This window comes from Lepus europaeus, chromosome 5 (genome assembly GCF_033115175.1).
Source record: "Lepus europaeus isolate LE1 chromosome 5, mLepTim1.pri, whole genome shotgun sequence".
Classification (NCBI taxonomy): Eukaryota; Metazoa; Chordata; class Mammalia; order Lagomorpha; family Leporidae; genus Lepus; species Lepus europaeus.
In genome coordinates this window covers 78,521,417-78,543,565 of record NC_084831.1, presented here as the reverse complement: position 1 = coordinate 78,543,565, position 22,149 = coordinate 78,521,417, and the positions used below count along the sequence as shown (strand labels likewise).

Below are 22,149 nucleotides of genomic sequence, written 5' to 3'. Positions count from 1 at the left end.
CAAATAAATCAATAAATGAATACATCTTAAAAAAAAGTCAGAAACTCATTCACACTTCCATACACATCCCATCCATTTCCTCAAATTTGCTTTTCTTCAAGCTCTCCCATTCAAGGGAAACACAAATTACTTCTTATTTAATTTGTTTTCAGTTGTTCGGTCGTGATTGTTACAACAATCTATTCCTGCTATTGATATGCAAAATATACAGAATTTTGGTTACTACTGGGGGAAAATTAGCTTTTCTGAACTAACTTGAGCAACTGACATGCAACTGAATCATTTCTGTACCAACCATTTGTAAGTTGCACCTTGCTTGTACAAGAAATATCTTTCTTAAGTTCACAAGATTTTAATTTCTGTCTTGGTCTAAGCAAGCAAAATAATTCACAATCAAGGAACTTATTGGTTAAATGACTACATGGATTGTTGGGCCCTAGATTAATGTAAGCTGCTCTATTTTTAGAGAGTATGTATAATAATGACGGTACATGCAAATTATACTGTGTATGTAAGCAAATGTGACAAACTAAATCCCATTTGACTTACCTTAGTGAGGGGTTTCCAAGAGAGATCTAAATGCAAAAAAGTAGAAGGTACATCAAAGGGAATTTCAATAGTTTCTTCTTTCTTTTTCTCTGTTTGTTGGGGGGTTAAACTTTTCTGTGGTCTAATATCCCAAAAACATATTGTGCTACAAGAAAAAGTTTATAGTTTACTTTTTTTTTTTTTTATCAAGCACAGATATGAGGTATAACCTCAGGACTACCATTAGCACTGTTACACATTAACAATGTGACCAAGGCAATATTTGAATGTCTCTGAAACCAGAATTTTTATGAATCAGGATTATTTGACATTTTATATTTTGGAGAATTATACTTCAAAAAGTTCATGGAAAACAGAACTAAAAGACAATTTTATTTTGGTGCAATTTTTTTTGTACTCCATCCATTGTTTTTTCATAGTAGGCATTTTTATGAATTTTACGAAGACCCCTTATATTTCTCTTCATATGCTCTACTTATGAATTCAAAGTTCTATACATTGGAATAATTTTATCTAAGTAATTATTTTGCAACATACTTACTGAATTGTTCATAAAAATGCTTTTTGAAAATATACAATAAAAGGAACAGGCCTCTGGCACAGCAGGTCAAATTGCCATTAGAGACGCCCACGTCCCGTATCAGAGTGCCTGGATTGATTCCTGTCTCTGCTCTGGATCCAGCTTCCTGCTAATGTAGACCCTGGAAAGCAGCAACTGATGGCTCAAGTACTTGATCCTTGCCACCCATATGGGAGACATGGGTTGAGTCTGTGACCCTTGGCTTCAGTCTGGCCCAGTCAGGGTTATCGTGGACATTTGGAGGGTAAACAAATTTATGGGAGATCTCTCTCTATCTCTCGGCCTTTCAAATAAATGAATTTTTAAAAAATAATAAAAAGTATGAATAGACAATAAAAATGTAAAAAGGCTTCTACTTTTTAAAATATGCTTTCCCAGTTAAACGTTATAATCTTCATAATTACGAGATATAACTGAATGAAATAACACAGCTTGCAAATTTACAAATATGGGAATATGAGGAAGCAGAAAAGCTATGGATAATTCTTCGCAATATTATCAGCCATGAAAGCCTAGCTAATTCTCATTTTTTTAATAACTTGTTTCTCTCTATAAAAAGATAAACTAGTAACAATTTATAACATTCTGTTCTTTAGTTATATTGGATTTAATTGCTATAATAAAGATTATTTAAAGGGCAGAAGAAGACATTAATTTTAGGAGAATCTAATTGAAAAAAAAAACACATTGTATGAAAACATTTTAGGAAGTGTTTGAAATGGGACATACCAATCTGCTGAACATGTCACAAGTTGACAGGATATTCCACTTCGATTCTCATACACAGAGCCCAACCTGTTAATCTAGTTTTAAAAAATGGAAGAAAAATCAATTCTGTGTATCCAGAAGAGTATTGTTTCCACATAGCTATATTTATCTTTTACATTTTTTGCTGCTTTGTTTTAAATTTTAATAAAAGAACATAACACCATCACAAAAGTTTGGGAAATAGAAGATTTAAAGATTTTTTTTAAAATCTAATTTATTTGAAAGGCAGAGCATCAGAGATAGAGAGGAAGAGAATGAGACAGAGAGAAAGAGAGAGAGATCTGTTGGTTTGCTACCCAAATGGCTGCAACAGCCAGGGTTGGGCCAGGCTGAAGCCAGGAGCTAGAAACTCCACCCTGGTCTCTAACATGGCTGGCAAGGTCCCAAGTACTTGGGCCATCTTCTGCTGCTTTCCCAAGTGCATTAGCAGGGAGCTGGATCAGAAGTGGAGCAGCTGGGTGTCAAACTGGCGCCCATATGGAATGCCATATGGGACACCGGTGTCACCAGTAGCAGTTTAACCGGTTGTTCCACAACAATGGGTCCAAGATTTAAAAAACAAATAAAATCTGCTGTATAATCTTGTTCAGTTTTCTGTCACAAAAATATTTTCACATAGTTTTGATCAGAATGCATATAAAAATGTTTAAAATTTGTTTCATTTATTTGAAGCGCAGAGAAAGACAGATGAACAGAGACACACAGAGAGATCTCGTTTGGTTTACTCCCCAAATGCATGCCTGAAACATCATGACTGGGGCAGGCAGAAGCCAGGAGTCCACAATTCAACAGTCTGGGTCTCCCACATGTGCCACAGGGACCCAAGTACTTGAGCCACCTGCTGCCTCCTAGGGTGTGCATTAGCAGGAAGCTGGACTTGAATCAGGCACTAGGATAGAGATGTGGGTGTCCCAAGTGGCATCTTAACTGTGCCAAATGCCCACTCCAGAATATACATTTTTACCCTGAGATTTTTCACTTCACATAATTTGAACATCACCTACATATTCATAAATTATTTCAATAGTTCATAATACATAGATGATATACCATAATCCTATTATCCATTCTTAGGGTTCAGTTGGACACCCACAGGGTCTAGGGCCCCTGATTAACAGCCAACTCTGTAAATACACATCCGATCCCCCAGGAAGTCTTCATGGCTCCTCGGGGCTCTAGAATCTTCAAAATTCCCATCGGGTAGTTCTCAGAGGAGGTGAAAGCTTTGGAGGCCACCTATGGAGGTGCCTCTTGCAGATCAAGAGGACAACATGACCTTACTGTTAGGCTGATGAGCAAAACGGAACCAGGGATTCTGGCAGCAAGTAAACAATGGAAGTAGGAGTGGAGTGAGGGGACAGGTGGTGTCTGTACCGGCCTGGAGGACTTCCAGGAGTGAGACAACAACAAAACGGGCTGGCATCCATGAGGCCTGCATGGCCTCAGGTTCAGCAGTGGCTGCCAACTTCCACTCAGATCTTACGCTGTGTCACTGAGGCTTTTGTTGAAGTATGAATTCGGAGACCTGGAAGATGTGCTTGCTCTGGTGATTTTATTTTTGAATGTTTAAAAACTCCAAAACATAACAGAATTACAGAAATTTGGAAAACAGAAGATTTCAAAATCAAATAAAAGTTCTATCTTACCTTTTTCCAAGTCTTCTTTATGGATACGCTTTGACATGATTTATTTTAAAAGATGTGAGTATAATTTTGTATCTTGAGACACATATTGGACTGGATCATGAATCAGTATGAATTCCTCAAACTGGAATTTATTACTGGTCAAAAAGTTTGGAAATTTGAATGACTGAAGAACACACTGACTACTTACATTCCAAAAGTTTCATGTTGCAGTCAGCTATTTTTTTTTTTTGCCACTTTGTTGTTTTCAACACTGAGTATTATATAAAATTTTTATTTAAAAGTTAAGTCTAAAATACACTATTAACTTTGTTTTATTAACATATGTTATGAAAGACTAATTTTCATGTTGATTTACTAATTGTTTTTGCTTAGTGTATACCTTTTGCTTTTTTGTGATTTTTATATTTACTACATTTGGTATAAATGTTTTGGATCTATCAATCAGTGATTTCTTTCAACACTAAAAAGCATAGAAAATGATCTCCTTTCCAGAAATCTGATGTTCTATTCTTATTTGTTGCATTTTTCTACAGTTTATCTTTATTTGAATTTATAGTCATCTGAATTGATTTGTGTGTTTGGTGTCAGTTGAAATGGAGTCCCCTTTCTTTTGTTCTAACTGCCATGATCATGTTAAATTTGTACAGATAACAGAAATGATATCTGGGCTGTTCGTTTTGCTTTCCAAATTATTTTTGCTTCATATAATCCAACTGAATGCCTGGCAGATCTAATCACCTCTCCTAACTCAGAATATTTTCTGAGGGAACCATTTGGGGAGCTTGTCAGTTTCCAAATCCACCAACACCACTCTTGGTGAGTTACAAGCAAGTTCGGAACCACAGCGCTGGGAGTCGGCTGGGATGGTACCTGCACAACCAGTGGGCAATCTGTGGAGGTGCCACTCTCAAATTGATAGGGAAACATGACTTTCCAAGGCCATTCCATTCCAAACCTGTGCCTGGGCACACTCACACATTACAATGGATCACAGATCTTTGGCACTGTCTGCCTCCAAGTCACTGAGATTATAACTCCATAAATGCTCAGAGTGTTAAATATTTGTACTTCATGCTTACATATCAAACCTTCATCTTCTTCGCTGTTGTACCTTATCATTGTTGATACCGTCTATGTTTTAAAATTGTAAACCCAGGGCTGGTGCTGTGGCGTTGTGGGTAAAGCCACCGCCTGTGGTGCCAACATCCTATATGGGCACCAGTCCGAGTCCCAGCTGCTCCACTTCCAATCCAACTCTCTGCTATGGCCTGGGAAAGCAGCAGAAGATGGCCCAAGTCCTTGGGCCCCTGCACTCAAATGGGAGACCCAGAAGAAGCTCCTAGTGCCTGGCTTCAGATTGGCACAACTCTGGCTGTTGTGGCCAGTTGGGGAGCGAACCAGTGGATGGAAGACCTCTCTCTCTCTCTCTCTCTCTCTCTCTCTCTCTGTCTCTGTCTCTTTCTCTCTTCGTGTAACTCTGACTTTCAAATACAATTAATAAATCTTTAAAAATATTAAATTATAAACCATCCAAGTTGAAATAGTGGTCTTATTCCCATCTTTAAGTTAGATACTGATCTGGCAACAGTGACCCAAATTTCTGATGTGCAGTTCCTGGTTAATTTAGATGTGAGTGAATTGTTGAAACATTTTCTTTGGATAAAATCCTACCACAATGCAGCAGGAGGAAAGTGCAGCACTGTGAGGACTTACCTCAAATGTGTCTGACAGCCAGTGTATATCTGTAATGACTTTCTTATGTCCACTTTCTATTGAGGAGACTGCACAATGCCTGATGTACATTGCTTCTTTATTGCTGTCTGGTTCGAGGAGGAACATCGGCTGAAAACATGTCAAAACAGCAGTATGTACTAATTTAGGGTGCTGATGCGTGAGTTCATACTTTATTCATCATTGCAACTAAAACTGCTAACTTGGAGAAGTTTTGATCAGATACGGTAGTTCAAGGAAAAAATTAAATTGGTGTTTCTATATACCATATATTTAGGGAATAGGATTATCTACTTTGCCCCATTGGTTTAGTCTCAGCTTTTTTTCTTGGAAGTCAACAAATATTGCTGACCTATTGCCTCAAGAACCAGTAGGGCACTCACGTTTGAAGGAGTATTTCTTTGTGTGCTGAGAAGGTCATCTCTCACCATTCCTTGGTGAGTTTACTGTTGATGCCGAGGTTAAAGAACTGGGGTTGGAGGGGATGTGCAACATGACGGGCGAGTACTGAGTAGAGAGCTGAGACATCTTTGCCTAACCATCTCCATAGAATTCACAGACTCGCAAAATCACTGTCCATTATTAACAGGCCTGTAACCTCTTCCCACTGATGCAAGGTGGTGTGATCCAGAGCCCTCCCACCTGGCCCTTCTGCTGCTCTTCACTGACATCACTTAAGGCAAGTCACTTGGTGACTTCATTTTGTTCAACAGCAATAACAACAAAAACAACCTAACATCCCAGCACAGCTTCTTCCACTGATGTGGTGATGTTTTTAGTGATGAGCTCACTTAGAAGTGATTGGAACAGGTCCACACGCAGATCTGAAGGATTCTGAAATCATCTTGCTTTTGCTGAGCTTCCAATTCTGTTAGGAAAAAGTTCACAAGTAAAAAAGTACAAAAAGCTAACCTTGAGTGTGACTTTTTTACTTCTACTGCCACCCGCCTTAATGTTTTCTATGCGATCTGCATGCGAGGTGATATCCCACATGACAACCTAAAACAGAAATACATGACATTATTACAATTTCAGAAAATAGTTAACTGAGACTTGAGATGTTTTAAAAAACTGGATAGGCAACATGATGAATCAGTCACCTTAGAGGATGATCAGGAAGTTTGAAAGCTAAGTAAGAATTTTTTTAAAAAGATTTATTAAAAGATATTTAAAAAATTTATTATTGAAGGCAGAGTTACAAAGACAGAAAGAGGGAGAGACAGAGAGAGAGAGAAAAAGAGAGAACTTCCATTCTCTAGTTCACTCCCCAAATAACTGCAAAGGCCAGGGTGTGGCCAGTCTGAAGCCAGGAACCTGGAGTTGCATCCAGATCTCTGTATGGTACAGGGACCCAAACACTTGGGCCATCTTCCTCTGCTTTCTCAAGTGCATTAGCAGGAAGCTGGATTTTGGAAGTGAAACAGCTGGGACTAGAATTGGTGCCCATATGGGTTGCCAGCATCACAGGCCTTCGCTTTACCTGTTAATCCTTAATGCTGGCCCTGAATGTTTTCTTCTCTATCAAAGTACTCTCAGGGGCCTGGTGCTGTGGTGCAGTGGGTAAAGCTGCTGCCTGCAGTGTTGGCATCCCATATGGGTACTGGTTTGAGTTCTGGTTGCTCTACTTCTGATACAGCTCTCTGTTATGCCCAGGGAAAGTGGTAGAAGATGGCCCAAGTCCTTGGGCCCTTGCACCCAAGTGAGAGATTGGGAAAAAGCTCCAGGCTCCTGGCCAGATTGGCCCAGCTCCAGCCATTGCATCCATATGGGGAGTGAACCAGAGGATGGAAGACATTTCTCTTTCTCTCTCTCTCTTTCTCTCTCTCTCTCTCTTTGCCTCTGCCTCTTTGTAACTCTGCCTTTCAAATAAATAAATAAATCTTTAAAAAGGTACCCTCAGCATTTTAATTTTTGAGTTTATTTTAATAGATGCCAGTATTGTTAAAAATCTGAGCTAAATGTCATGCAATTCCCTTTGTTTTGGCAAGAGTTCCTCCTCTCTTTGAGGATGTGCTGTGATTGTAGGGACAGCTGCTTTGGACCTGAGGGAAACAGCCTGTTCTCGAGAATTAAGTAAAAACACATAATTGTCCCCCAAATACTGGGACGTGATGATTTCTATTAAATTGAATACTGTGTGGGGCTGGCACTGTGGCGTAGCAGGTAAAGCCACCGCCTGCAGTGCCAGCATCCCATATGGGTGCTGGTTTGAGTCTTGGCTGCTCCACTTCTGATCCAGCTCTCTGCTGTGGCCTGGGAAAGCAGTAGAAGATGGCCCAAATGCTTGGTCCCCTGCACCCACATGGGAGATTTGGAGGAAGCTCCTGGCTCCTGGCTTCAGATCCGTGCAGCTCCAGCCGTTGCGGCCAATTGGGGAGTGAACCAGAGGATGGAAGACCTCTCTCTCTCTCTGCATCTCCTTCTCTCTCTGTGTAACTCTGATTTCAAGTAAATAAACAAATCTTTAAAAAAAATTGAATATTGTGGTCAACACTGAATCCACATATGCCTGGATGGTCATTTTTTTAAAAAATCAGTACAAAGCAGAATATTTGACACTGAATTCAATTAATTTTCAATGGCTAAAAGGTATTTTGGTCCACTAAATATTAATAAAATGTCAGGATGTCAGATAGTCCATGGTTTTATTTTCATTGTAGACTTTTCTAAAACATTCTAAAGCAAAGTCGAATTCCTTTTGTAATGAATAAAAAAGGCATTATAGGAGAGGCATGGAGGACAGGCTGTGGGATATTATGATGATCCTCAGTAATTATTTAACAACACTGGGGGAGAAAATTGTTTCCTGGTTTTTTGGTTCTGGATAAGTGGTCATGGAAGCTTTAGACAGTTAAATTTTAGCCACAGAGAAATTTTCCAGGCACACACAGAAAGATCATGGCCAATCCCACTAAATTACAATGAATTTAAAGTTTAATCATAAAATAGCTTTAAGATTTTTGTTTTGCTTTACTAGACAAGCACAACATGGGAAGATGGGACCTAAATTTCATAAATTTTATATACATTAGATAAAAAAAGAAAAAGGCAAAATAGTGTCAAATTGTAAATACATAGATTTAATGACATATCTATGTTTTTCCATTTGAATTTCTGTTTAAATTCATAATCACCTTCTAACCCCTACCCCCAGGGAAATTTCAGATGATGCCTGTTTTCCAGGAGGCAGTAATGCTTGTGGCTTTTGTTCTTACATAGAATCTTACACAACACAAATCGGGGGACTCAGGTTTGTAAACACTTCAAGTGCTGATATCATGTCTAACACGTGCTTGTACTCTGGTATGGTGACGGAATTGGCAATCCTTCTGTGGGACTGAAACCCATAAGTTCTAAAACTACCAAAACAAAACTTACTATAGAATGCCTTCTACTTTAATAAACAGCTGGAAGAAACTCTTACTTACCTGTCCATTTATACAACCTCCAGCAATGATGTTAGGGTCACTGGGACAGAACTGGAAGCAGAAGATGTCATCCGGGCTCTCCAGCATTAACTACAGTAAACCCAGTGAATTTAAGAAAGAATGAGAAAGTGTGTTAAGATAACGGCTAGAAAAGCATGCAGACAGCTGAAAGTGAATTTTATGATTATCTTTAAGCAAATATGCATTGCAGTCCTTTCCCAGAATTCTACCTCTGGACTGGCATCTGCCTGTTTTGGATTGTACCACGGATATTGGCCAAATGTGTGGGAACAGGTATGTTCACAAGGGGACTCAGTTTCCCCTCTCCTCTACCCTCCATGTGGGAAAAGGGTGTGTAATTCTTGGTGGAATGTTATGATTTCTCTAAACAAAACGACTGTGAAATTAGGGTTTCTGAAAAGCTTGGAGGGTAGACCCTGTGAGGCCATTTGTTTTTGTTGCCTGCTGTATACCTTGCCCAGCAAAGTAAAAATAAAATGGGTTGAATGAGAGAAGATGGAGTTATTGCCAGAAATATTACGAGTGCTTCTATTTCAAATTTTTCAAATAATACAGAAGTCATAAGCTGAACTAGCTCTGAGAGGAATATGTAAGTATGAAGGAACAGATATATTAGCCATAGTTAGACATTTGCTCCGGGGTCACCACCATAATAAAATATGCCCTAGAAGGCCATTGGCTTGCCACTACTAAGCTAAAGGCTTCAAACTGGAATTGGGTGTATTACCTTGATTTATTGGCACTTTGGGGATTCAGGAGAAAAATCTATTTTTAAAAATACTCATAAAATCTTTTAACAGTTTCCTATAGTTTTGATTAGAACAGTGACAAAATAATTCATTTGCTTTCTTTATTTTCAAAACTTATTTCCTTGTATTAGAAGCTATTCTTGAAAATACAGGGAAGGAGGATCTTTCCTCTTCCTAACTGCCTAGAAGTTCAGCCCCACTTCCATGAAGAGGGGTGGGAAGTAGCTCTACTGGGTAGAGATGATAGAAAAGTACAGTGACAGAATGGTACCAGATTGGTTGTCCATAGATGGACGAGGAAGATCCAGAAATCTGTCATTTTATTATCTGAGTCTATAATACTTAAAGTACCTAGAATCTACTGTAGTAAAATTGCCTTAATTCAAATGAATTATAGAGGGGCCAGCGCTGTGGTGCAGTGGGTAAAGCCACTGCCTGTAGGGCCGGCATCCCATATGGGCACTGGTTCAAGACCTCGCTGCTCTACTTCTGATCCAGCTCTCTGCTATGGCCTGGCAAAGCAGTAGAAGATGGCCCAAGTTCTTGGGCCCTTGCACCCACATGGGAGACCTGGAAGAAGCTCCTGGCTCCTGGCTTCAGATCAGCTCAGCTCTGGCCATTACAGTCATCTAGGGGAGTGAACCAGTGGATGGAAGACCTCTCTCTCTCTCTCTCTCTCTCTCTCTCTGGTTCTACTTCTCTCTGTAACGCTGTCTTTCAAATAAATAAAATAAATAAATAAAAAGTTTAAACATTCCTCTCGTCTTACATTCCTTTAAAAAATAGATTTGTTCAGTAAACTTTTGAAAAAAGATTTATTTATTTGAAAGGCAGAGAGAGAGAGAGAGAGAGAGGAAAAGATAAGAGATACCTTCCATCTGCTGGTATACTCCCCAAATGGCAGCAACGGCCACAGCTGGGCTGATCAGAAGCCAGGAGCCAGGAGCTTCTTCCAGGTCTCTGATGTCCAGGTGGGGCCCAAGCATTTGTGCCATGTTCTGCTGTTTCCCTGGTGCATTAAGAGAGAGCTGGATAGGAAGTGGAGCAGCCAGGACTCCAACTGGCACCCATATGGGGTGCAGGCACTGCAGGCAGCAGCTTTATCTGCTATGCCACAGCACTGACCTCTTATTAAACTTCTTAAAAGTTTATTTATTTATTTGAAAGGCAGAGCGATAGAAAGATTCAATAAACTGTTTCAATAAACTAAGCATTAACTTTAGTTTTGATCAAATTGAATATGACAAGTTCCACATTTGAAGCATTTGAAGCAATCCTAACTTTATAAGGATTTACATTAATTAAATGATTATAAAGTACTTTGCAAATGAAACTGCTGAGATACTTGTGAAAGTAGTACAGTCACATGTCACATAATGACATTTTTTGTCATTGATAGATCATATGATAGTGGTCCCATAAGATTATAGTAGGGCTGAACAATTCCTACCATCTAGTGATGTTGTAACCACCATAACACTGTAGCACAATGTTCTACACCCAAGCCTGCTGTGTAAACAAGTTTACTGTGCTCCAGTCAAATAGAAGTATAGCATGGGCAATTACACACAGAGCATAATTCTTGATAATGAGAATGGACGACTATGTTACTAATTTATGTATGCACCATAGTATACTTTTGATTATTTTGGAATAGATTGCATCTACTTACAAGGAAAAACATTTACCGTGAAGCAGTATGCTGTGTTACCCAACACAGCCTCATACATCTCATGTTCTCTGTGTTTCTTGAGCACATCATTTTCTCTGGTGCTTGATTTAAACCTGTGCTCATTTTTCATCCTGGCCCTAGGAGCGATAGGCTGAATTGTATATTTCCCATATAGCAGAGTTGTGTAATTGGATATCCCACCTAGGTTTCTGGAAGTGCACTCTATGACGCTTGTATAATGATGAGAATCCCCCCACAACACAGCTCTCAAGATGTATGCCTGTAGTTGAGCAACACACAGCATTATTGGATACTTTTACACTGCACTGCCCACTCACCCTCTTACCTGAGGATGTATGGGATCGGAGAAACTCCAGAAAAGAATCAGTGATGGTTGTAGCAACAATTTACCGGAAAATTGGACTCTGTTTTCAAAGGAGAGCCGCACAGCCACTGACACAGCTATTAGCCCTGAAGGAAGCACAAGGAGAAATTAACATTGGCAGCAACTACACAAGGAGACGTGGTTCTAGCTTTAGTTTCTAAAGAGTTACTCTTCACTTCCATTTTGATGAAATTTGAGTAGAAACATTCTGCAGGAAAGCAAGAGTTTTCTTAGAGCTAATGGGGTATCTACCAGCCACATGCCACTTATTTAACACTCCAAATGTGCCTAGTCCAAATTGAAGAGTGCTATTAGTAAAAAACAAGCAGTGGACTTTGAAGATTTACTAAGAAAGCAATGTTCTGGACTTTGTGTGTGTGAGAGAATGGCCAGCGGAGACTGTGGGGTGGAAGAAAGCAGAGGGCCCCTCTGTGTGGCTCCACCTGCACGCAGTGCTACTGCTCTCGGCTGCTGAGCTCGCTGCAGGCGGGTGTTTAACATCTTGTTTAGTAATCAGAGGCAGAGTGTTGGGTGAAAAGCACTTAGCCTTGGGAGTCCAACTGGCCTGAGTCAAATTCTGATTCTGCACTGCACCAGCTGGGTGACCTGAGCAGGTCACTTCCTTGAGTTGAGCTTCAATCCTCTTGTACAACAGAGACAACAAATATGTGCCTGTCCTACAGTATAGCTGGGAGGACATATGACAGCGAGGATACAGAAAGTGCTCAGCAAAGGGTTGGTACTTACCAACTGGAAGTGATTTTAATTGAAATCAAGCTGTTGGCCATTTTCCATATAAAAGCCAGACACTAGTTCAACTTCATCACAAGAAGAGATCTCACCATAGATGGTCGGATGCCAGGAGACACAGGTGATCGTCTTCTCCATTGGACTATGAAGGTCAGTAAAGGACTGGTACTCTTTCAGGTGAGTGTCGGTCTTGTCCCCAAAGGTGCCTTCCTCTTCTGCCAGATGTTTCCAGTCATCAAAAAATGTGTTTGTGATTTCATTTTGCTGCAAGGCTATTTCGACACTGTTTGTAATAAAAACAAACACAATTACCATGTCAGAGCTTAGTGTTCAATATGTCTTACTTCATTTAGACTGAACAAAACCCAATCATTCTCAACTATATTTGGTAATAATAATTAACCTCATGTGAAATAAATGACAGAAGGGAAAAAAATTCAGGCTAGTATGCTGCTCAGAGCTTCTTTCAAGAACTTGCTATTCTGGGGCTGGTGTTTAACACAATGGTTAAGACATCACTTGCGATGCCTTCATCCCACACCGTAGATCCTGGATTTGCAGCTCTGCTCCCAATTCCATGTCCCTGCCAGTGTGCAATTGGGAGGGAGCAGATGATGGCTCAAGTAGTTGGGTTCCTGCCTCCCACATGGGAGACTTGGATCGAATTCCTGGCTCCTGGCTTTGATCTGACCTAGGCTTCGCTGTTACAGGCATTTGGGAAAGTGAAGCAGTAGATGGAAGATCTCTCTCTCTCTGTCTTTCAAAATATAAATAAATAAAAGAGAAATACATGAGCTAACATAAAATAATTTATTTAAAAAGAGAACTTGCTGTTGAGCTGCCAGGAGTGCTGTTAGTTGACAGCCTATAGCAACTTCACGATCTCTTTCTTTCTTTCTTTTTTTTGACAGGCAGAGTGGACAGTGAGAGAGAGAGAGAGAGAGAGAGAAAGGTCTTCCTTTGCCATTGGTTCATCCTCCAATGGCCCCTGCGGCCAGCGCACCATGCTGATCCGAAGCCAGGAGACAGGTGCTTCTCCTGGTCTCCCATGCGGGTGCAGGGCCCAAGGACCTGGGCCATCCTCCACTGCACTCCGGGCCACAGCAGAGAGCTGGCCTGGAAGAGGGGCAACCGGGACAGAATCCGGTGCCCTGACCAGGGCTAGAACTCCGTGTGCCGGCCCTGCAGGCTGAGGATTAGCCTATTGAGCTGCGGCGCCGGCCTATGATCTGCTGGTTTCTAACCCACAGCCATGCTACTGCCTGGCTAAGGGCTGGGTATGGCAGTTGCAGGCTTGGCCAGCCCTGCCTCACCTCTGACGCCTACACTAGCCCCTCTTTGCTCTGGAGCTCCACTGGGTGGGCTAAGGATTGGTCTGAGGCTCTACCTTTCCAACTCTGCTCCCTCCTTTGGTTTTCTCAGTAAAACCCTCAGTTTTACTGAGGTCTCAGTTGTTCCTTGAAAGCTCAAATTGACACAAAAGGCAGTTTTCTTAAGCATATGTTCAGTATTAAATGATTACTTACTCTAAATGAAGATAGCCCAAATACAAGCATATTGAAAAAATTGCAAACAATAAAAAAGAAATTCCCAATAGATGAAGATACAAAGTTTAGAAGGGTGTGTGTGGGTATGTACATGTGTGCTACTAGTTTTAGTTGTCACAAAGCCTAGGAATTGCTACTGTGTTTAATTCCTTTACTAAACCCTCTGGAATGCTTGAAATTCATTCTCTAAAATGAAGAACTATCCTGCTAAAAATGCTAGATATGTTCTGAGTGCTAGAATTATCTTTTTTTACAAAAAGATTTTTTTTTGACAGGCAGAGTGGACAGTGAGAGAGAGAGAGAGAGAAAGGTCTTCCTTTGCTGTTGGTTCACCCTCCAATGGCCGCTGCGGCCAGTGCACCACGCTGATCCGAAGCCAGGAGCCAGGTGCTTCTCCTGGTCTCCCATGGGGTGCAGGGCCTAAGCACTTGGGCCATCCTTCACTTCACTCCCGGGCCACAGCAGGGAGCTGGCCTGGAAGAGGGGCAACCGGGACAGAATCTGGCGCCCCGACCAGGACTAGAACCCGGTGTGCCGGCACCGCTAGGCGGAGGATTAGCCTATTGAGCCACGCGCCGGCCAAAAAGATTTTATTTATTTATTTATCTGAGAGGTAGAGTTACAGACAGAGATAGAGACAGAGAAAGATCTTAGATCTGCTTGTTCACTCCCTAAATGGCCAGAAAGGCCAGAGCTGAGCTGATCTGAAGCCAGGAGCCAGGAACTTCTTCTGGTGCAGGGGCCCAAGCACTTGGGCCATCCTCCACTGCTTTTCCAGGCCATAGCAGAGAGCTGGATTGGAAGAGGAGCAGCTCAGACACTAACCGGCGCCTGTATGGTATGCTGGCGCTGTTGATGGAGGCTTAGCCTACTATGCCACAGCACTGGACCCTAGAATTATCTCTTAGTAGCCTAGAGATCCTGCTTTGACAGGTTCCTGTCTTAAATGGTTACTGTACCACTGTCCCTTTACATGGTTAGATTTGAAGGTTCAGCTCACTCTCAAGACCTCACGGAACTTTCCCACAGTTAGAATGTCACCTGACAATTTATAATGATCAAAAGTCCAGATATGTTGTGGTTTTTTTTTTAATATGTGTGGTGAGCTGAAAGAACAGTTTTCAATTATGAATGCCTTAAAATAAGAAAATAGTTTTTAATTAAAGCATTAAATAGAAACACTACAAATCATAATAGATATTCCTACAATGTAAAAAGGGTAGTTTTATACATGTCATTAATCATTAACAATAATAGTCACTGTTTAATTGAATACCTTCTTGATTAGATGATTCTTGAACTTTGTCTTTCAAAACAGAAGCATTTCCTAGGACCTTGCTACTTAAAATGTGGCTCGCGGAACAGCGGCACCAGCATGAGCTTGTTAGAAATGCAGAGCCCCAGGCTCCCTCCCAGATCCACCTCAGGGTGTACCTATGCACACTGAACCTTGATAGCCCCCTGGTGCATGTGCAGGCATGGAGCTTCAAGGTTTGGACTCAATTTCATGTAGAAACTTTAGTTGGCATTTGGAAAATCCAATTTCTTTTTTTTTTTTTTTAAGATTTATTTATCTATTTGAAAGAGTTACACACAGAGAGGAGAGGTAAAACAAAAAAAAAAAAAAAAGAGAGAGAGAGAGAAAGAGAGAGGGGTCTTTCATCTGCTCGTTCACTCCCAATTGGCCGCTACATTCAGAGCTTTGCTGACCCGAAGCCAGGGGCCAGGAGCTTCTTCCGGGTCTCCCACATGGGTGTAGGGGCCCAAGGACTTGGCCACCTTCTGCTGCTTTCCCAGGCCATAGCAGAGAGCTGGATCAGAAGTGGAGCAGCTGGGTCTTGAACCGCCGGAGCTTCAGGCCAGGGCGTTAACCCGCTGTGCCACAGCACTGGACCCAGAAAATCCAATTTCAGTTTTAGCCTGGATAAGAAAAGAATTCTGAAGAGAAAAGTAAAGATACGGTTCTTGTTCTGGTTTCCTGATTCTTCCTTGTTAGCCTGAAAGCAGAAGGCATTCACAAGGGAGAACTGAAGAGCGCCCCCTTTCTCTGGTCAGGTGATTAGATTTCTCGAGTCCCCAGTCAGACTGGCAACACCATTAACAGAGGAAATGCTCAGGAGTGTCGCTGTTTTCCTAACTCCAAAACAAGGATTTCTTGTTTGCTTTCTGAATGCCCTTGAAGTCTCTCATTTCAATTTCTTCTTTTGCAAATAATGCTTCTGTTACTTTTGTGGTAGACAAAATTCTATGAGAAAGAAAGATCTCCATTCTTTTAAAATTTTATTTATATAGAGGGAACAGATTTTGTGTATTTAATGCATATAGTTTAAAAACATAATGATTCTTCCCATCCCCCATCACTTCCACCCTCCCTCCTCCTTCCTTTCATATTTTTCTTTTAATTCTTGCAATAACATAATTTCAATTTACTTTATAATCACAAGCCTAATACTCCACTAAATAAAGAATCTAGCAAGTAGTAAGTAGAAAGACCATTGTTCCTCAGGAGTATAGACAGGGACTATATACAATAATCAAATCTCAAGATGACAATTTCACTCATATATATTACTTTTTTGTACTCTAGATATTAGTTACCATAAATCAGAGAAAAAATATATTTGTCTTTTGGGGACTGGCTCATAATAGATATTCCTACAGTGTAAAAAGGGTAGTTTGATACATGTCATTAATGGTCTCCAATTGCATCCATTTTGTTGCAACAGACAAGTTTTCATTCTTTTTTATGGCTTAGTAGTATTCCATCATGTATATATACCATATTTTCTTTATCCAGTCATCAGTTAAAGGACATTTGGGTTGATTCCATACCTTAGCTACTGTGAATTGAGCTGCTACAAACACTGGGGGTACAGGTAACCTTTCATATGCTGATCTCATTTCCTTTGGGTAAATTCCCAAGAGCAGGATGGCTGGGTCATATGGTAGTTATGTTTTCAGATTCCTAAGGAATCTTCATACTGTCTTCCATCATGGCTGTGCTAGTTTGCATTCCCATCAACAGTGTATTGGGGTACTCGTCTCCACATCTTTGACAGCATTTGTTAGTTTTGATTTTGAATGAGAGCCATTCTACCTGGGATGAGGTGAAACCACGTGGTTTTCATTTGCATTTCCCCGAAGACTAGCGATCTTTGAGCATTCTTTCATTTCTCTGTTGGCCGTTTGTATTTCATCCTTTGAAAAATGCCTGATCATAGCCTTAGCTCATTTCTTAACTGGAGTTGAGTTTCTTGAGCTCCTTATATATTCTGGATATCAGTTCTTTATCATATGTATAGTTTACAAATATTTTATCACATTCTATAGGTTGTCTCTTCACTTTGTTGAGCATTTCTTTTGCTATGCAAAATCTTCTTAGCTTGATGTAATCCCATTTGTATATTTTTACTTTTACTGCTTGTGCTTCTGGGGTCTTATCTAAAGAAGTCTTTGCCTGACCAATGTCTTGCAGTGTTTTCCTAGCAATTTGATGGTTTCAGGTCTTAGGTTTAGATCCTTGATCCACTGTGAATTGATTTTTGTTTTGGGCATAAGACAGGGGTCTTGTTTCATACTTCTGCATGTGAAAATCCAATTTTCCCAACACTGTTTGTTGAGGAGACTTGTCCTTTTGCCAAGAATTGATTTTAGCTCATTTGTCAAAGATTAGTTGGTTGTAGATGTGTGGATTAATTTCTGGGGTTCCTAGTAGATGCAGAGAAAGCATTTGATAAAGTACAACATCCTTTCATGATAAAAACCTTAAATTGGGTATAGGAGGAACATATCTAAACACAATCAAGGCAATATATGACAAACCCACAGCAAGCATCATACTGAATGCGGGAAAGCTGGAAGCATTTCCACTAAGATCCAGACAAAGATACCCATTCTCACCATTACTACTCAAAATCATTCTGGAAGTTTTAGATAGAGACATTAAGCAAGAAAAAGAAATCAAAGGGATACTAATGAGAAGGAAGGAAGTCAAATTATCCATGTTTACAGATGATATGATCCTATACATCGGGGAACAAAAAGACTCTAAGAGACTATTGGAACTCATAAGAGAGTTTAGCAATGTTGCAGGATATAAAATCAATAGGTAATAGCCTTTGTATAAACAAACAATGTCATGGCTAAGAAAGAACTTATAAAATCAGTCCCATTCACAATAGCTACAAAAATTTTAAATACCTTGAGATAAATTTAACAAAGGACATGAAGGATCCCTACAATGAAAATTACAAAACCTTAAGGAAAGAAATAGAAGAAAAAAAAAAAAAAGGAAAACTCTTTCATGTTCGTGGATTAGAAGACTGAATATCATCAAAATATCCATACTACCCAAAGCAATTTACAGATTCAACGTCACCCCAATCAAAATACCAAGGACATTCTTCTCAGATCTAGAAAAAATGATCCATAATATTTATATAGAAGTACAAAGAGACCCCAAATAGCTAAAGCAATCTTAAACAATAAAAACAAAGTCAGAGGTATCGCAATACCAGATTTCAAGACATACTACAGAGCTTTTACAATCAAAACAACCTGGTACTGGCACAAAAATAGACACGTAGTCTAATGAAAGATCTCCTTTCTAATAGGGTTTTCTTCCAGAACAAAATCAGGCTTATATAAATTTAAAAATAGTAAAAAGTCTGAAACAACTTTAAAGTTTCTTATTTTCACAGGTTTCATAGCATTTCTTGGTCAATGCTATTTTAATTCCTGTGCCAATTTTTCTCTTTTCCTTATAGTCTGTCTTCTTCTCACATCTCAGGGAGGGAATTATAAAGCTATTCACTATTCCTTTCTTTATAACAAGACAACTGAAAGGGAAGAATAAAACCATATGCCTAAAGATAATACACATTGTAGATAACTGAGAACTGACTATAGCCATTTATTTTGAACATTTTTAACTTCATTTATTTCTTCAAGGCCTTGTTTTCCCCAGAAATTGATCATATGTAAGCAGCCTTCTCATTTTAAATGTTCTTATTAGGAAATGTAATTTGTAGTTGGAAAGATAAGAAATCCTGGGTTCTCTCGTTTCTTCCTCACTGCCCACACAGTACAAAATACGGCATGCTACCTGAGAATGAGTGGCAAAGAGCGCACTGTCTGCATCACTTAATGAAGTACTGAACTGGATTCCTCCTAGGCATACGTAACAGCTTCTGAAAGTTTACGGAATTTTCTTGTTACTTAATCTAGTGTGAAAGAATTAAGGGTGATTTCTTAAATATAGAAATAAAAACACTTCACTTGGGCTACTTGTGAACTTTATCACTGAATTTCTAATTCTGGAAAGAAATGGAAACTAGCCTCATGAGCACAAACTGGCAGATTTGTCCACCACTGGCTCCACTTCCTGAACCCTGATATTCTGTCCAACTCCTTCATCTGGGTTAAATGCCCCAGGGCTCTGCCCAGGGTACAAGTACCAGTGTAGAGGGCTGCTTTAATGATGCTCTTGCTTTCAAAGAAAGCAAGGGTGCAAGCAACACAGAAGTTAGGGAGAAGAGTAACTCATTCAAAAAATGCATCTTAATTCAGTTCTCCTTACAAAGATATTTTTTGCAAATACCTATTATAATAATGATCATCCTTAGTATCCACAGCAATACATCCTCATCATCTGATAAGGGTCAATGAAGCTGAGGAGTGAGGAGCAAAGGAAAAGACTTGGATAAAAGAAACCATGATAAATACAAACACAGGAAGAGTATCCCTAATCTGAACATTTAAGGTCCTAAATGCTCCAAAATCTTTAACTTTTTGAACATCAACATGATGCCACAGTAGAAAAATTTTATATCATAAAACTTCATTTCATGCATAAAATTATTAAAAATATTGTATAAAGTTCTCTCTCTCTCTCTCACTGTCCACTCTGCCTGTCAAAAAAAAAATATTGTATAAAGTTTCCTTTAGGCCATGTGTCTAGGTATATATGAAACACAAATTAATTGTATATTTATATTGGGTCCCATACCCAAGAGCTCTCATTATGAGTACACAAATATTCCCAAATCCCAAAAGACTGAAAATCCAAAACACTTCTAGTCTTAAGCATTTTCAACAAGGAAGACTCAATTCATAACTGTTTTTTTGAAAAAGATTTTATTTATTCATTTGAGAGGTAGAGTTACAGACAGAGAAAGGGAGAAACAGAGAGAAAGATCTTCTATCTGCTGGTTTACTCCCCAAATGACTGCAATGGCTGCAGCTGGTTTGATCCAAAGCCAGGAGCTAGGAGCTTCTTCTGGGTCTCTCATGCGGGTATGGGGGTCCAAGCACTTGGGCCATCCTCCACTGCTTTCCTAGACACATTAGCAAAGAACTAGATCGGAACAGGAGAGGCCAGGACATGAATCTGCACCCACAAGGGATGCTGGCATTGGAGGCCAAGGCTTAGCCTACCAAGCCACAGAGCTTGTCCCCACAACCCATTCTTATTGATTTACAGTTGGAGAAATAGTGTCACTGAGTCAGTTGTTCTCACTGAGTTTGGTGTGGCCCTAGCTTGGGAGGTCAAGGATGTCCTTAAGCAAAAGGAGGGAAAGAAACCATGATAATGTGTAGAACATGTCAGTTGCTCATGCATATCTGATAACGCTCTTCATATTATCCATCTGGACATCACATATGGAACTGCTGACTAAGATCCACTACGGCAGCTAAATATACAGATTTTATGTTTATTTTTAAAATTTAAGATAGAAATTTTTACCTTGTGGACACGCTGTTAAGAAAATCAATCAAAGATTTTGATTGTCCAAATGTCTCTTTTTCTTCTTCTGAGAATTCTCTTGGATAATACTGTATTGCAGCATTTTTGGGATATGTCCTAGCATATTAAAACAAAATCGAGTATTAATAATAAGATAAAAGAGAAGCAAATATAGGTCATGAGAAGTCAAAAGTTTCTCTTTGTGACAATGATATTAACATTTTATTTTATGTTCAAATTCAAACCTTGGATTTTTCTTTATCTTAGACAATTAATGTTGACCACCATTCCAAGTCCACATATTTTTTTCTCAAACATAATGAAAATCTCTTCTTTTATTTACAAAATTTTCATTTGGAAAGTATTTTAAACTTACAGGAAATTGTACGAAAGTATAATGAACCCCATACACCCTTCACTCAGAATCATTAGTGCTAACATTTTGCCAAGTTTATTTTATTATCCTCTCTCTCTCTCTCTCTCTCTCTCTCTCTCTCTCTCTCTCTTTCTCTCTCTCCGCTACTCTTCATTTCTTTAAATCAGTGTCTCATTAAATCTACCCAACCCCCTCAGGAGACATCTGGCAATGTCTGGAAATGCTTTTGTTTGCCACAGTTGGGAAGTGCCCAGTGGGCAGAGCCCAGGGATGCTGTTAGACACCCTACAGAGCACAAGACAGCCCTTCCACAGCAGAAAATGAGCCAACCCAAAATATCAGTCGTGTTGAGTCTGAAAAACCCTGCTCTAAATCTGCAATGTTGGGAACAAGTTACACCTAGGTAGGGATGGCAGCAAGACCTTGGAAGGAAATAAGTAAATCATTTTTCCTTATATTTATTTATTTATTATTTCCTTTTATTTATTTATTATTTCCCTTAGATTTATGTATTTATTTGAAAGTCAGAGTTACAGAGAGAAGGAGAGAGAGGAGAGACAGAGAGAGAGGTCTTCCATCTGCTGGTTCACTCCCCAAATGGCCACAACTGCCAGGGCTGGGCCAGGCTGAAGCCAGGAGCCAGGAGCTTCTTCTGGGTCTCCCTACGTGGATGCAGGGACCCAAGCACTTGGGCTATCTTCCACTGCTTTCTCTGGCCCTTAGCAGGGAGCTGGATTGAAAGAGGAGCCGTCAGGACTTAAACTGGTGCCCATAGGGGATGCAGGCACTGCAGGTGGTGACTTAACCTGCTACATCATGGCACCGGCCCCTGGAAGGAAATCTTACTCCACTCAGTCCCACTGAGTACTCAGCTCCACCGGAGACCAAGTCAGGAGGCAGTGTGCCTCAGGGCTTTCTTGTCAGTCTCAGCCTCTAAATGGGGTGAGCCTTTGGTCCAGGGTGTGGTGCTGTGGAAAGCTCACATGACACAATCTCTGAGAGTGTGGACTCTGAAGACAGGCTGCCCAGCTTTGAAGCCTGGTCCTGTGACAGTTTCCCGCCTATGTGACCCTGAGCTAATCATTTAACCTCTCGGTGTCTGTTTTCTCGCCTCTAAATGAAATTCTTCAAGTTTCTAGCTTACAGGCTCTGTGTAAGGATTGAAAGCTATCAATGCACGAAAAGCTGTTAAAACAGTGACT

The 22,149-nt window shown here is 40.1% G+C and overlaps 1 protein-coding gene across 1 annotated transcript in view; it reads right to left on the bottom strand.

Annotated features, from left to right (window-relative positions):
- The window catches only part of DNAI3 (dynein axonemal intermediate chain 3), a 76,024-nt gene that overhangs the window by 25,216 nt on the left and 28,659 nt on the right, over positions 1-22,149 (bottom strand). Inside the window, exons 8-15 of the mRNA XM_062193423.1 lie at positions 20,572-20,688; positions 12,372-12,562; positions 11,491-11,615; positions 8,703-8,792; positions 6,187-6,273; positions 5,257-5,385; positions 1,859-1,932; positions 550-694 (exon numbers count right to left, since the gene is read on the bottom strand). Of these exons, the coding sequence (XP_062049407.1) occupies positions 550-694; positions 1,859-1,932; positions 5,257-5,385; positions 6,187-6,273; positions 8,703-8,792; positions 11,491-11,615; positions 12,372-12,562; positions 20,572-20,688 (958 nt within the window). The remainder of the gene's footprint in view (positions 1-549; positions 695-1,858; positions 1,933-5,256; positions 5,386-6,186; positions 6,274-8,702; positions 8,793-11,490; positions 11,616-12,371; positions 12,563-20,571; positions 20,689-22,149) is intronic.